At 37.1% G+C, this 16,499-nt stretch overlaps 1 protein-coding gene across 6 annotated transcripts in view; it reads left to right on the top strand.

Moving 5' to 3' along the window:
- The window catches only part of LOC124596151 (phosphatidylinositol 3,4,5-trisphosphate 3-phosphatase and dual-specificity protein phosphatase PTEN), a 237,765-nt gene that overhangs the window by 19,008 nt on the left and 202,258 nt on the right, over nt 1–16,499 (top strand). For all 6 annotated transcript variants that reach the window (XM_047135173.1, XM_047135174.1, XM_047135175.1 and 3 more), the window contains 3 exons: nt 2,034–2,175; nt 2,279–2,442; nt 4,039–4,217. In XM_047135173.1, coding sequence (XP_046991129.1) covers nt 2,034–2,175; nt 2,279–2,442; nt 4,039–4,217 — 485 coding nt within the window. The remainder of the gene's footprint in view (nt 1–2,033; nt 2,176–2,278; nt 2,443–4,038; nt 4,218–16,499) is intronic.

Consider the following 16,499-nt stretch of genomic DNA (forward strand, 5'->3'; position numbering starts at 1 on the left):
AAAAGCATCGATCCTGTGGAACCCAATTCACACTTTTCTCACATGACACACTTAAAGCTTTGGGTCAAGGTGATCAGGTAGATGCAGTATTTCCTGATTTATGAAAATCATTTGGCTCAGTACTGCACCTATGGTTATTGTCAAAAGTACAATCACATAGTGTATCAAGTGAAACTTGTGAGTGGATTGAGGACTTTTTGGTAGGGAAGATCCAACATGTTATCCAGGCTGGAGAGTTATCAGATGTAGAAGTATCTTTGGGTGTGCCCCAGGGAAGTGTGTTGGGACGCTTGCTGTTTATATTGTATATTAATGACCTTGCAGGCAATATTAATAGTGAAATCAGGCTTTTTTCAGGTGATGCTGTTATCTGTAATGCAGTACTATCCGAAAGAAGCTGCATAAATATTCAGTCAGATCTTGATAAGATTTCAACATTGTGCAAAGATGGCAAGTTGCTTGAAATGTTTAGATATGTAAAATCATGCACTTCACAAAATGAAAAAAATATAGTATCCTATAATATCAGTGAGTCACTGTTGGAATTGAACAACTCAGACAAATGCCTGGGTGTAACAGTAACACTTTGAAGTGATATTAAAGCAGGTGGTAGGCTTCAGTTTATTGGTAGAATACAGGGAAGTGCTATTGAAGTACAAAGGAGATTGCTTACAAATCACTTGTGCGACCCATCCTAGAATTTTGCCCAAGTGTGGTGGGCTAGTACCAAATAGGAGTAGCAGGGGTTATTGAGCATATACACAGAAGGGCAACGCAAATGATGACAGGTTTATGTAATCTGTGGGAGTGTGTCATGGAGATACAGAAGGAACTGACCTGGAAGACTCTTGAAGATAGATATAAATTACCCCAAGAAAGTGTATTAATGAAGTTTCAAGAAACAGCTTGAAATGATGAATCTAGGAATATACTACAATCCCTTATGTGTTGCTCACATAGGGATCCTGAGGATAAGATTAGAATAATTACTGCAAGCACAGAGGCTTTCAAACGGTCATTCTCCCCGTGCTCCAAACATGAATGGAACAGGACGACGTCCTAATAACTGGTGCCATGCGCCTCATGGTGATTTGCAGAGTATAGATGTAAATGTAAATTACATAATAATATAGTATGTAAAAAAGAATTTGGCAAACCTATTATACACACGCTATATACATTAGATATTTAATGGAAAGCAGAAGACGAAGGAAAAATCGGTAACCTAATGGAGTAGGATGGTAGCAAATGGAGTATGTAATTCCATTGTGCTGCCTTTCACACAGTTAAGAAGCAGCTTCATTGCCATATAAGAAACTTGTTACTTTTCGAACAGTAAGTCAATATGAAAACTGGGCAATGGAGTGTGCTGCCTTGCCCATAATTTTTTGAAGGGGGGCCTTAATTTAAATGACCCTTGTGCACATTAAATGGAAAATCTGTGTGTGTGTGTGTGTGTGTGTGTGTGTGTGTGTGTGTGTGTGTGTGTGTGTGTGTGTGTGTACGCACGCACGCTGAAAACATTTAATTTGTTATTTACTATTCTGCAACTTATGCTACTTTAAAACTTGTGCTACTTTAAAACTTGTGCTACTTTAAAACTTGTGCTACTTTAAAACTTGTGCTACTTTAAAACTTGTGCTACTTTAAAACTTGTGCTACTTTAAAGCTTGTGCTACTTTAAAACTTGTGCTACTTTAAAACTTGTGCTACTTTAAAACTTGTGCTACTTTAAAACTTGTGCTACTGAATTTAATAGATGTGAGGAATTCGATTTAAAATTGGACATTGTTATGTCGTGAGCGTACAATATGCTTATAAATTGTGGCTCACATAGTTTCATGTGAGTGATATGTCTTGCCTATATTAGTAATGGAGAAATGTATGCAAAGCAAAGTGTTGATGTTTAGTCATGAAATGTCATGATTACCATTAACCACTTGGACTGCATGAAAATTTGTTTGTAAGACTTTTTTGTTTTGATGTTAACTTGTGCAAATGTAGTCAAAACTGGTTTACTTTTAACTTTTTAGGGTGTTACAATACCTAGCCAACGCCGGTACGTTGGATATTATGCAACATTAGTACAAGAAGAATTAAAGTATCATCCTGTTGTGCTCCTCCTTAAGGAGCTTCGTATAGAACCCTTGCCAAACCTAAATGGAGGACAATGTAGTAAGTATCATCGATCAATTTGTTGATTGCAAATGTGTAAGCTACTTAATTTTCTGTACTGTTTTGAGTACTAATTGTATTATTGTATGCAACTCTTTTGTAGGTCTCCAGGTAGTGATCTCAGATTCAAACAAATTGATATTTACGTCACCTGTATATGAAGTCAAGAAAGGTAGTCCATCTTTCTGCATACCTTTAGACCAGAGTGTTCGGCTGGAAGGGGACATAAAAGTGCAGTTTTTTAACAAACCAAAAATGAAACGAAAGGTATTAAATCTTGGATATAAATGTGTAATCAATTTGTTTAATTGGTGTTCTGGGGGCTTTATAAGTGTTTTTATTTTTTATGTCCCAAATGCCAAACAACCTGTAAGTTTCCATTCCTTAACATTTCACACTCCTCACTCACTATGTATTTGATTGAGGCCTTCAGTTACTCCTTACTCACTTTTTGTATTTCTTCCATTCCTGGAATTGTTTTCATTAGCAACTGCAGACATCTATCAATTGTCTGAATAAGAGTCTGCTGTGTATGAGTCCCCATGACGAGCTAATTTGCGCTATCAGTTCCTACATTGTAGATTATGGCGGGTCTGTCATTATTTTGTAATGATGGGATGTTGTGTGCTGTAGATGACATAGATGTTAAACACTCTTTGTTTTGCTAATGAAGAAGATTTTTGTCTATGATAATGAACTAAAAAATTGCTCTCAAATGATAAACAAAGTGCTGGAGATATTAATACATGTTGGTGTGGAAGTTTTGGAGCATATGTCAATTTTCTCTGTTTTGAAGAAAAAAAAAAAAAAAAGTTGGGTCTGTCTAAGTGGGCTTGAAGTTTCTCAGTTACTCATTGGTGAATTAGGGAAGCTTGTAGTAATGATTGCGACCAATAGATAGTTGAGGAAAGTGTTCCAACCATGGGAGTCAGCCGTGAGGGGTGAGGGGTGAGAGGGACATGCAACAAACATAGTTTAAAGCATGTGAAATGAGTGACGCAAGTTGTGGCAAAGGTTATAGGCAGTGAGATGTGATACTAGAGTGAACAGAGAAGGAAGAAAGAGCATAATCTAGGTTACATGGGTAACCTATTTCCTTATCTACGGGCAGTTCCTAATTTTATACTATTATCTAAAGTGGTTTAGATGTTTGAGAGATCAGTGAGCTGCAGCAAAATTGAAGAATGACTAGATAATTTTAAAAAAATTTGGTGGCAGAGTTGGATGATTGAGAATAAAAGTTCTCTGTTCGGGAGAAGCTAACTGAGAAGTGTGATGTAGTGCTGTAGAGAATGGTAGGAAGAAGAGCGGTAGATCATGTAAGATGAGTTTGGCTGTGTTTTTGTCATAGATCAAAAGAATCATTGTAGAGGATTTGCAGATACTGAAATTTTGAATGAATGCAACAAAGAAAATGGTTGGGAAAATAGTTTGGACAGTAAATTTATGTTTAATGCAGTGTTCTAGCTGTATTTAACTTACATCTCTGTGCTTCCTCAGGCTGCAGGCCACTTGGTTGCTGATTTCAAGAGTGCTAGTTTCTGCAATGTAACAAATATCAGTGCTTTCTATGCTAACCCAGCCAAATTTTGATGTCACTGCTGAGCCATTGACTTAAATTTCTTTAATTTTGCATATTATATTGCTTTATTTATACGTTTTGATTTTGTTGGTTTACAGAACTTACTGTATAAAGTACGAGAGGGAGAGAGAGAGAGAGAGAGAGAGAGAGAGAGAGAGAGAGAGAGAGAGAAGGCCTAATGTGGGTATTACTCAACTGATCTGTTGTAGGTTTCATTGTGGAACACTTCTTACTAACAAAATTCAGCAACAAACACTTAATGTTGTTTTATTCTGTTGCAGGAGAAGATGTTTCATTTTTGGTTCAATACCTTTTTTGTTCGTGAGGAGATTCAAGTACCTGATACCCCTGCCAATGGGAATGAGGATGGGGATGTAATCCCACCTCCTGATAGGTCTAGTAGAGCAATGAGTTGTGATGGACAGTCTCACGTATCGCAACTTCCACTCAGGCATTCGAGGTAAAGTGATTACGTTCTATTTGTATTGATTGGTTACATACTCCCATCTTCTTTTGAGAAATTGTTTCATTTGAGTATAGAACACACTATGTTGACAATAGCATTATTTAGAAAGTAATTTAAGTTTTATTTGAAGCTAAGTTATATAGTTTTTGCAGTGGTTTTAATTTTTTTTTTCTGACTTATAATGCACAGTCTGTAAATTAGTAAGAAACTATGCATGATGAGTGAGTGAGTGAATTCACAAAATTGTCATGCTCATCATTTGTAAGTACAAATTATTGTAATCAGTCACATTTATTCTACTTCTCAATATGTGTTTTGGAGGAACATATCTCTGTTATCAGATGAAATTTATTTCAATAAATAACACATGTATGTAAAACTTTTTTGTGGCCAACCTGTGGACCTGTCGTTCAGTGGCCACAAGCTGCTACTTCAGTCATCATTACTGTATATACTTGACTGTAAGCTGCATTTTTCTCTGAGGGGGGGGAAAAAAAAAAAACCTGCAGCTTAGAATAGAGTGCAAAGCAAATGGAAGTTCTGAAAAAATGGTACTAGGAGCCACCACAACTAACTTTTGCTGTCGAATAGAAGCAGCATTAGACAGGCATGCTTTGCAAGTGCAAAGATAAATATGGGTGCCAGATTCCTGTGCTAGTAAATGTGTAAATAAAGTTTAAGGATAAATCTGCCCCCCACCCCGGCGTTCAACCATTGGATTGTAATACATCTTCCAACGAAGGAAATTCTGTATTACTCATCTTCAAATACAACAGCCTTTCAAATATTTATACACAAAAAGTAAATTTCTTTATGTAAATACCAAAATGCCTAACGTGCAGGTTTGCATAAGGCGCCAGCAGAGGTCGGCTAGGTGCCACTGTTTCTACAGCACTGCCACTTCACTACAGATCTACTATGAAAAGCCTGTTGGCAAACCTGTGTTCATGATTATGTCAATATGGCCAACCCTTCATCAGTACATCTTTGATGCTTTCCTACCAGTGACAGGAAATCATAAATCACATACTATCTTTGACATAAGAATAATACAGGGTGTATATTCCCCGGGAAAAACCCGGGGATTTTTTCATCTGGGAGAAAACTGGGAATAACCTGAGAATTTTTCATAATTCCGGGAATTTTTCATTGTTTTAGTTTTCATTTAAATTTTTGTAATTTTGACTGGTAAAACCTGGTAGTCTAACAAAGAATATTACAGTATCCCACTACTGCCAAATGATACTGCTGCAATAAAACATAAACTAGAGGAAACAGAAACAAAATAAAACTTCAGTTGCAAAGGAAATGCACACCGTGCACACACAAGCGTCTGCCAACAGCAAAATGTGTCAAAGGTCTTAGGACAAAGACTATGCAATACTTCGTAACAACAAACTACTTCTGATGAGCATGACGTCACAACCGTTACATTAGTTTCGTTTGAGCAGTTGCCAGCGGGCTCCATGCGCATGCGCATTTCAGTTACACGTGAGCAATACCTTCTTCCACTTCTGGCAACTACGGGCAAGCTGAATGCTAACCAGAAAAATTTTTCTGGTGCACCCAAGCTGCCAGATTCATGCATGTAGTGGGGAAGGAGGTATTCTCCACGTGATCCATGTTTACGCTAAATGGTTTTGCTGTTTCCTCTTAATTTACAGCTCCCACGTCAAATTAAAACAAAACGGATTTCTGTGGCCGGGAGCTATCAAGTGAATTAAAATACATTCACATAATTACTGAAGGGTGAGATATTTTATTAGTTTCAGGTTCATGATTTTATTTCCACGTTTTAGGCAGTCATGCAATAATCACCTAGAAGAACAATGAAGTTATTTTCGTTGGTTTGCTAAAGAAATTTGACTTTTATGATATTTTCCTTGAGACAGTCAATTTATTTGAAATGAAGCATTTCATTCCACAGTATTTGGCCAGTTCTATCTGTAAGTGCATGTTTTCCTCATCTGACACGTACGGCTTTTTGCCAAAACAAGGACCAAACGTGGGACAGTACAGTTCTGGTACGACAAGAAATATACATGCTGAAAACCAACCTGAAAAGCTTAATCTGTGGTTCGAGCCTGTTTCATTGTGAATTTGGACTTACGAATGTGCACTTCAAACCGAATTATACATTTTAGTGTGGTTTATGAAATTCTGCTGCTCTTGGAGTATCTTCTGATGTCCATTTTCTTTTATGACATAATGTAAGACCTCTTAATGCTTTATATATACAAACATATGAGCTTCCTATGCCATCATAGCTGTGCACGCCACTAACGCATGTTTTTCTGGCGTTCTGTGGCAACTACTGAAATGAACCTATTTCTAACAGGTCTCAGGAAAATATTGCGAATGGTGATTAGTAAAGTACTTTAAAAGTAAATTTTGTTTTACGCAAGATGAATTATGTTACGTGTGAGAATGTGCAATGAATTTCTTAAATCACAGAACGTTTGACTCTCATTTAAAACTTAACATTCTGAGGACTGCCAATTAATAAGAATTTTGAGCCCAGAAGACAAGACATTTGTCATTATTTTAAATTTTGCTGGCACTATTGTGTGATGTATCTTAAAGTGTAGCACACACAAAAAAAAGACCAGTATTACATGTGAAAGCTTAGCTTCCCTTGTAGCTTATTAATCTTCGAGATAAATATTATATGTTAAAGCTTAGCTTTTCTTGTAGCTACATTATGTACATTAATTTAAACCATTAACTTTTCCTATTTGTGTGTTTGCTCTACTTAAATGATATTGCTATTGGCTGACATCATCACGTGTCCTATGCTCTGAATGTGTGCTGTCATTGACTGGTGAGGTCACGTGACAAGAGCCATGATTGGCTTACAAAGTGGCACTGCAGTCTCAATTTCAATGCTTTGGAAACTAACGTGCTGTGTTTGGTGGAATTTGAATTTCTACTTTCCTAATTATGAAAATATGCAGCGCGCATGTTGCTGCGCATCAGAGATCTTTCTAGGACTTACTATATTTTTCTCGGTTTTGTTTTCTAAAGTGGCGGCGGGAAGATCTATGCCAGTGTATAAAATTTAACCATTCAGTCAAAGGATTAATAAGTTTTAGAATTCCGTGGGAAAGTATACTGTCACTTAACACGGAAAAAGTGTATTTTCACCCAGGAAAAAGTCTATTTTTTAACCGGGAAGTCCAGAAAAATTCCAGGAATTTTTTTCCTTGTCCATTTAGACACCTTTTAATACGAATGTAAACATTATGTCATGTAGCCTTTTATTTTTCCATGTTATCTGTTACTTCATTTAAATCCCGGTTCCCTAGCAGACTTGAGTGAGACGGTGGTAAATGCCGACGAATATACATATCATGTATTGTTTACATTCATCTTATTCTTCTGATGTACAGTGATACAGTCAGAAGTGAAACAAGGCAGCTGATTTTCAAATCATCTAAGACTATAAATTCTGTGCACACAAGTTAGGTCATTTTAAATGTTTTAAAGAGTAAATTAATCTACAAAATAACCTTACGTAAGATTGACTGCTCAGCTAATGAATCGAACCGAACTACTGTAGCTGTAACTTCATCCATTCCATCTAACTTGTGTCTCGTGTTAGACTGAACCTACTTTGTTGCAATTTTGAAGTGCGGCCTACAACTTTTTCCCTTCTTTAATTTAGATTCTCATTTCTGGGTGAGGCTTAGATTCGGATACTATTTTTTTCCTTGAATTTTGAGTCTCATTTTTTGGGTGCAGCTTGGATTCGGGTAAATAAGGTAAATCACAAATGCTTTCTGTAAATTGAAAAATCCAAAGACCTCGGGTACATTTTACTCTCTCTTTTTCCTTTCCCATATATTTTTTGTACACATGGTAGTAATCTAGGAACTGTAGATTCGTGCAGCGCTTTTTCAAAGAACTGAGAAATTTAAGTGCCTGAGAAGACTTTTTAACACCCGCAGTTATCTATTTATTTTCATTAGCTGTTGCTGTAGAAGGGGCTTCTTTTGGAAATGTGTCATCAAAAATTAATTTAAACCATGTACAGAATGTAGAGTATGTAGCAACTTTGTTGTTTTCTGTATATACTCCATTCCAGGGTTGATTTGCGATCATCATAGAAAAAGAATGTATTTTATGTACCAAGAAGATCCTTTTGTAGGTCTGCAGTTTTGGGTGTTTTAATCAAGTTCATCTTCAGCTTTATTATCTGAGAGTAATGATCAGAAAGGCTAACATCTCTTATGAATACTTAACAATTTTCCCTGTGTAAGTACATGACCTAAGACTGATGCTGAACTTTTTGATTCCCTTGTAGTGGAGTTCACCATTTGTGCCTTGCCAGAAGTGCTCAAAATGCCTAGAAAATTATTACTAATTTCACCCTTAAGATCTGTGCATATTCACATCTCCATATATTATCATCTTAGTTTTGGGTATAAGACACTTTCCAGGAATTGGTTAATTTGTTAAAGAAAATGTCCACATTACCGCTAGGTGAACGGTACACACACAGAATAATTAAATTCCTACAAGTGTCTAGCTCTGTTAGTTCAATGGCAGCTAATTCAAAACATTTGCCCACACTAATTGTAATCAGATCATCTCTAGCTTTAAAATGTGTGTCACCTCTGATATAATTACATGATCCCCCTCTCTTTAGCGTAGTTCTGCAGTAGCGACTAGCAGATTCATATGACAATAACACTATTCTTCTTTTGCTTGCGCCTTTTGCCCCACATACGCACAGTGTTGGCATGGTTATTAACAGATTTGGCTTGGTTAATTTAGGGGGTGGCTGAATGCCCCCCGTTGCGACTGTGTAACCCTGGGACAGAGTATGTGTACCTCAACTATCTGTGTAGTGTGATTCATGAGAAAGTGTTTTAGTAAATGTTTGGGCATTGTTTAACAGTGGCAGGACTTTGGTACTAGCCTGGTATTCACCTAGTCTGATGTGGGAAACCACATAATAACCTCATTCAGGCTGGCTGGTACACTGACCCATCTCATTAATCTCGGGCACACAGTGAAGAAATCTCTTGAACTGGTTGAGATGCTTACAAGGCAGGGGAACCTGTTCTCGTTGTAATATCAAGGCAGGACAGCCTCTTTTGCATAAGAATCACCCTATATCACTGTTTCAGGCAATTTGTAATGTCTTAGGCAAGTGGTTGAGGGTGGCTTGTACATGTGGGAGGAAAAACACTACATTTATATTACTTAGCCGTGACTTACCTTGGGGATAAGATGCTCACTGGTCAATAAACAAGAGAATTTTTCCTATTTCTAACACCCAGCCTTGCATCTCAGGCTCACAAGAATTGTGAGAATGTAATAGTTGTTATTCATGCATTCATATTAGACATTTTATGTGGGGAATGCCACTCATTTTTTAAGCATCGTCGTGGGCTCTTCATCTTTCCAGTTGTTAGTGGCACCAACTTTTCTGTTCCACTTGCATTATAAGATAATGGAACAATTAGCCTCTCTTTACTTAATTTTCCACCATGCCATTTTTCTCCTCTGAACTGAAGGTGAAAAAATAAGACTGTTCCGTCTGCATCAAAACCATCATTCACCGCTAGTGACAGTACCATCAAATGTAATACTTGAATCACAAGCCTGTTTTATCCACTTCACTAGCACGTTTTTAAGATCTGGAAACTGAGAGTCAGACATTCCATTTTGTTTGCAATTTCCTACTTCCAAACATTCTGCTTCACTTGTTTTTCATTTGCTCATTATTGTATTTAATGTGATGGAGGTGCATTATCATATGTGTATGTTTGCCAACTTCCTGAATAATGTTCCACTTCGTTTAACTGCAGCACTGTCATTTTATTCATGATGTATAGGTATACTGTTTAACACAAAATCTCACAGATAGTCAGTCAAATGCTAAACATGAACAAAGAACACCAGAAACTGAGTTATGCGCTTTTTGGTTTATTGTTTGGCCATTATAGAAGTCAAGAGTCATTGGAGCTATTGCCAACCTGTACAAACCCTTCCCTGCTTTATTTCTACCACAGCAAATGATCTGTGTGTCTTGCAAAGTTGCTGACAGTAAATCACACTGTCTCACTGCATTTTTCTGCACACTGAGCCTGCAAATGTCCACTTCCCACCACTTTCATAAATCTCAACAGCCAACATTGCAATGGCCAAACAGTACAAATACTGTCAAATCTGAATGTGCTAAGCAAGGAGGGAGGATGTGCAATTCATTATTTTTAAGATGAGTTCAATGCAGTTGGGATTGGAACTTCCAAAAAGGATGTTCTATGCAGGAAAACACAGCAATGAGGAACATACTGATGAGATTCCACTGTATTATGGGCATAGTACTCTTTCAAGTATTAAAGAATGCAAAATAATGATCTCCCTTTACCTAGTCGATATACTTTTGTATTAGACAAATAATAATCCGTAGAATCTGTGAAACAAACCCTCAAGAATATGGAAAGAAGTCAAAGATGTGCAGTTTAAGTACAATACAATAGACTGACTAAACTCTTTGAAATATAGTATTACTTTGATAAACTTAATTACATTTAACTATATATTTTAATATTAAAAGTCTCTATGAAGAAACACTTCAGTGCAGTAGGAATAGGTGCCCAACAGATAGATATTTCATTTGCTCCTCATCTTCATTGTAATCTTCCCCACTGTGATTGTCACTGTTGTCAGCCGTTTGACATCCACTGCTAGATAAAAGACCTGCTTCATACTTGTCCTTACATTACATTCTTATGCTGCATGCACCCCTTCAATTCCTGCATGTTTTATGTCATCTGTGCACCTTTTATTACACTGATGTGTGAATCTTTCCGCATGTCGTGGTATCCAGCACAGAATTTCCTTGTTCCAACTACCATTCATTTGTCTGACCACATGCCCTACCCACCTTCATTGTATCTTTGTTATGGTTGTGCTCCTGTCTTCTGTTTCAATCTGTTTCCTGATCAGTTTGTTTTTCTACCTTTCATATTCTCAACATGCATCTCTTTGTTGCTTACTGAGGAATCCTGTTTCACATTTAAGATCCATCCGTCACTGTCATAATTCATTAGTAATTTTATTATTAATTTGTAACTTTGTTGCTTTTGAAGTGTTCATTATGTATCATTTCAGTCTTATTTACTGGACTTGCAGGTCTGGTTTCAAACTCACTGTTCTAGTTCTTCCGTTAGTAGCTGAAGTCATCTGGAAGAAAGACCAATGATGATGTGTCATCAGCAACAATAATGTTTACAATTTGTTTCACTAATACGTATGCCTTCTTTTTCTGAGTTGAAGGACCAGGAAACAGCTGTTAGGGCTGCTAATAGTATTTTTGGTGTTATAAAATCTCTTTGTGATTCAGTTTTCAATTCTAAATTTCCCAGTGTTCTGATGATGAATTCTAATGGAAGCTGTAGTGCTTATGTACATGTTTATAGAATACACTAACACAGGTTGAATTTGTGCCTTGTTTCTCAAGGGCTGGGGGTGCAGATTTTACTGAAACTTAGTCAAAAACCTTGAAATCTATGAATCTGAAAGTGGTAAGTCACACTTATTTATGTTTTCTATAATTTAATTTACAACTTGCAAAGGGTCCATTATAGTGAATCAGTAGCTAGAGCCAAATTATTCCTTACCTGATTAACTTTAATATTTGTTTCTGTGCCATTTTTGATAATTTTGGTGACTGGTTCTTATGTTAGAGTGGGGACTGATTTATGTCAGGAGAAACAACCGCTGAATGCTTGTACAGTTCGCTCTCTCTCTCTCTCTCTCTCTCTCTCTCTCTCTCTCTCTCTCTCTCTCTCTCTCTCTGTGTGTGTGTGTGTGTGTGTGTGTGTGTGTGTGTGTGTGTGTGTGTGTGTGTGGTGTTGAGTCATCTGCCATTTTAAATGATCAAATTTGGTGTCTAACTATCAAACTGTTTTGTTCAGACTTCTGTTGTTTCCAGTTGTTTCTGTTACTTGTCTTGTTTTCTGACATTACCTCAAATATAATTTCAAAAGGATTAGTTAAATTCAGTATATTATTTAAGTTCACTATCACAGTTCTTTGGTATAGTACTTGCCGTGTTCCATTTGAGATTTTTGTTTGTAAGTATCAGAATGTAGAATATTGAGCATTAATTACAGTATTGTATTTCTTATATAAGTTCACTCACATTTGGGTCTCATGATGAAATACTGCAAACCACTGTTGTTATTCTGCATCAGCTTTATGGCCATGAAACATGGATAATAGTTGGTTGTATTAGGTTGACAGTTAGGTAGAAGAAATTTAATATGCTAATCTGCTTCATCTTAAAATGTGCTAGGGTGTTGTAATCCCTACTCCCTGATGTTATTCATCATATTTGTTTGGAGACCTTTATTTCTCTATTCTTCTTTCTTTCCTTGGATTTTAACCAACCAAAGTGGATCAGTGGTTAAGTCAGGGGACTCTCAATCAGGAAGACTGTGATACAAATCCTTAAATCAAATTCCAGGATGCTTCCTTGGAAAGGCTAATTTCCTGCCATATCCTTCGCCAATCTGAGCTTTGCTCTGTGTCTAATGACTTCACTGTAAAACTTCCTGGCAGCTTAAAACTGTGTGCCGGACCGAGACTTGAACTTGGGACCTTTGTCTTTCGCGGGCAAGTGCTCTACCAACTGAGCTACCCAAGCACAAATCACACCCCATCCTCATAGCTTCACTTCTGCCAGTACCTCATCTCCTACCTTCCAGACTTCACAGAACCTCTCCCGTGAGGTACTGGCAGAAGTGAAGCTGTGAGGATGCGGTGTGAGTCATGCTTGGGTAGCTCAGTTGGCAGAGCACTTGCCTGCGAAAGGCAAAGGTTCAGAGTTCTAGTCTCGGTCCGGTACACAGTTTTAATCTGCCACAAAGTCTCGTATCAGTGCACACTCTTCTATTATTATTATTATTATTAAGCATTACAATCCATGAAGGCTTTTTGCTGCAGAATGGACAATGTTGAACCACTTTGCTCTGTCTTTACAAGTAATTTGCCACTGTCTGTCATGTCCTAGTTTTCTGAGATCGTCTTGAATATTGTCCAAGTATCTCATGCGTGGGCGTCCAAGAGGTCGTCTTCCGGTGGGAATCTCTTCAGTCACTTTCTTGATGGTCCTGTTTGGTGGTGCTCTGATGACATGCCCTATCCATTTCAGTCTTTTGGCTTTAATTTTGGCCACTATATCGGAGTCTTTATATAATTTGTAAATTTCAATGTTATTTAGCAATCTCCATTCATCACTGATCCTATCTCTTATGGGTCCAAATATTTTTCTCAAAATTTTTCGTTCAAATACTCTTAATCTGTTTTCCTCTTTTTTTGTGAGAGTCCAGGTTTCAGATCCATAGGTGAGTACTGGTATAATCAATGATTTGTATACTTGTAGTTTGGTGTTCCTAGATATTAACTTGCTTTTGAAAACTGTCAAGAGACTATAGTAGCATTTGTTAGCCTTCTGAATTCGTGATTCTATTTCAATTTTTATGGAGTTGTCAGAGGTTACTATTGTACCAAGGTAATTAAATTCATTTGTCTTTGTGAAAGCTGTGTTATTAATTTGCAGTACATTATTATTTGATGGATAGCGGGATAAGATAAAGTACATTGTTTTGTCTGTATTCAGCTGGAGGCCTGTGCCATTTGTGGCTTTAATTAATTGTGCTGTAAGAAGCTTCAAATCATTCTCACTGTCAGATAATAATGCAATGTCATCAGCGTATGCTACAATGTTAATTTTGCTTTCCAGTTGTGCTCCAATTTGTAGTAGCTTTACTTTTTGGATTATTCTATTGATTACTATGTTAAAAAGAACTGGTGAGAGTGAATCCCCTTGTTTGACTCCAGTTTTAACCTCAAAGTCTTCAGAAAGTTTGCTAGCTACTTTTATTTTGTATTTTGAGTTTAAAGTGCAAGATTTTATTAAATTTATCAATTTGTTAGGGATGCCAATCTGCCTCATGCACTTCCATAAATATTCCCTGTTGATACTGTCAAAAGCTTTTTTAAAATCAATGAAAAGCATATGTACATTTTGATTGAATTCATATTTCTTTTCACCCAACATCCTTAGGACATATATATTGTCAATAGTCGATCTGTTAGGTCTAAATCCACATTGGGCATCATCTAGGGAGTCTTCAACGTAAGGGCTTATCCTTGCTAACAGTATATTTGTCAGAATTTTATATGTTGTGTTTAGTAACGCAATTCCTCTATAGTTTGAACAGTTTGTTGGGTCCCCCTTCTTGTATATAGGGCACACAACTACTTCTTTCCAATCATGTGGGACCTGTTCCTGCTTCCAGATGTTGGTGATGATTTTGTGTAAGCAGTTTACAAAAGGAAATTTACTGAGCTTCCATATATCTGTGTCTATACCATCACTTCCAGGAGCTTTATGTCTCTTCAGCTTCTTGATGCTTTCTTTAATTTCTGCTAAGCTGGGCTCTTCGTCCGATGGGTCAGCAGTAAGATATTCATTGTCATCTTCCTGAGAGACGCTTATAGTTGGAGCATTTAGTAACTCATTAAAATATTCCTTCCATCTGTTAGCAATGTCACTTCTTTCTGTTAGCAAGGAGCCATCTGGGTCTGTTATGAACTGTCCATAATTTTTTATATTCCCACTTTTAAACATATTTATGCTCTTGAAAAATCCTCTGGAGTCTGTGGTACGGTCATTCTCAGCTCTTTTTAATTTGTAATTCATAAAATCCCTTTTCTTTTTCCTAATGAGTTTCCTGGCAAGTTTCTGTTTCTCTTCAAAAATAAGTTTGTTTTGTGTTATTGGTTTTTGTAGGAATTTTTCCCTTGCTAATTTTCTATCTTCGATAGCGTTCGAGCACTCGGCATCAAACCAGGGGTTCTTAGTTGTAGTAAAATGTCCCAAAACTGAGGTAGTTGCTCGTGTGATATTTTCTTTCAGAGCGTTCCAGGCTTGATTAGTATCATCATTGTTAATTTTACTTTCCACTTCAGGTTTGTGTGTTTCTAATTCTCTAATGTACTGGTTGAGAATGTTTGGGTTTTTCAGTTTCATTGTATTAAACCTAGGAACACCATTTAATTTAGACCATTTATGTCTTGAGAGTGAGATCTTGAACTTGGCTTTTACAAGAAAGTGATCCGAATCACAGTCTGCTCCCCTTTGACTTCTGATATCATGTATGCATTTATGATGTTGTTTTTCGATTAATACATGATCAATTTGATTTTTTGTGATGCCATCTCTTGAAGCCCATGTTTGTTTATGTATATCTTTATGTGCAAAATATGTACTTTTGATCAACATGTTTTTGGAAGTGGCAAAGCTAATAAGTTTTGTTCCGTTTTCATTACTCTGCTGATGTAGACTATGAGGTCCAATTGTAGGTTTATAATGATTTTCATGTCCTAACTTGGCATTGAAATCTCCTAGAATTATTTTAATTGAATTTTTCGAGAATGTATCATATACCTGTTCCAATTTGTTGTAAAATTCTTCTTTAATATTGTCCTCTTTATCCTCTGTTGGAGCATGGCAATTTATAACATTTAAAGTCTTATATTTGCATTGAATCGTAATGTGAGATATCCTTTCATTCACTGCCTCAAATTTCCTAATAAAAGGTAACAATTTGTTGTTTATTATAAATCCTGTCCCTAGTGCATGTATTTGTGTATCATTTCCCCCATACATTATTGTATACTTATTTTTGTTTATACTTCCATTACCCGTCCATCTGATTTCTTGTACTGCAACTAAATCCATTTTATACCTTTCAAGTTCCTGTATGACATTTATCAGTGATCCTGATCTATAGAGACTTAATACATTCCATGTTCCCATATTCATAACCTTTAAATTTTGCAAGTTCGTCATCAAGTTTGGTGGCCCAGCATTCTTGTCATTCTGATTCGTAGCAATCCATTTTCTCCTACAGGATCCTGTGATAGGGTCGCTGGCCCTAAGCACAACCCCCAACCTGGAGGACCAGGGTCTTGATTTCGGGGATGCCTACCCCTATAGCAGTTGCTTTCACTTCAGCTAACGAACTTGCTCTGCCCGGCCTGTTGGTCCGCGGGAGGTATTTGATTTCCCTCCTACCACCCATATCTGGGAGGCGTTCCCCGATCCGCCACCTGGGGACGCGCCCTCTAGGAGTTACAGGCTCTCCCGAGGGGCACACTCTTCTGCTGAGCGAAAATCTCATTCTGGACTTCACTATAGATGGGATGTTACAGTGCAATCTTCTGTCCTTCCTAGATTTCTTTTATTTTCCC

The sequence above is a fragment of the Schistocerca americana genome, chromosome 2, assembly GCF_021461395.2.
Source record: "Schistocerca americana isolate TAMUIC-IGC-003095 chromosome 2, iqSchAmer2.1, whole genome shotgun sequence".
NCBI classification, from domain to species: Eukaryota; Metazoa; Arthropoda; class Insecta; order Orthoptera; family Acrididae; genus Schistocerca; species Schistocerca americana.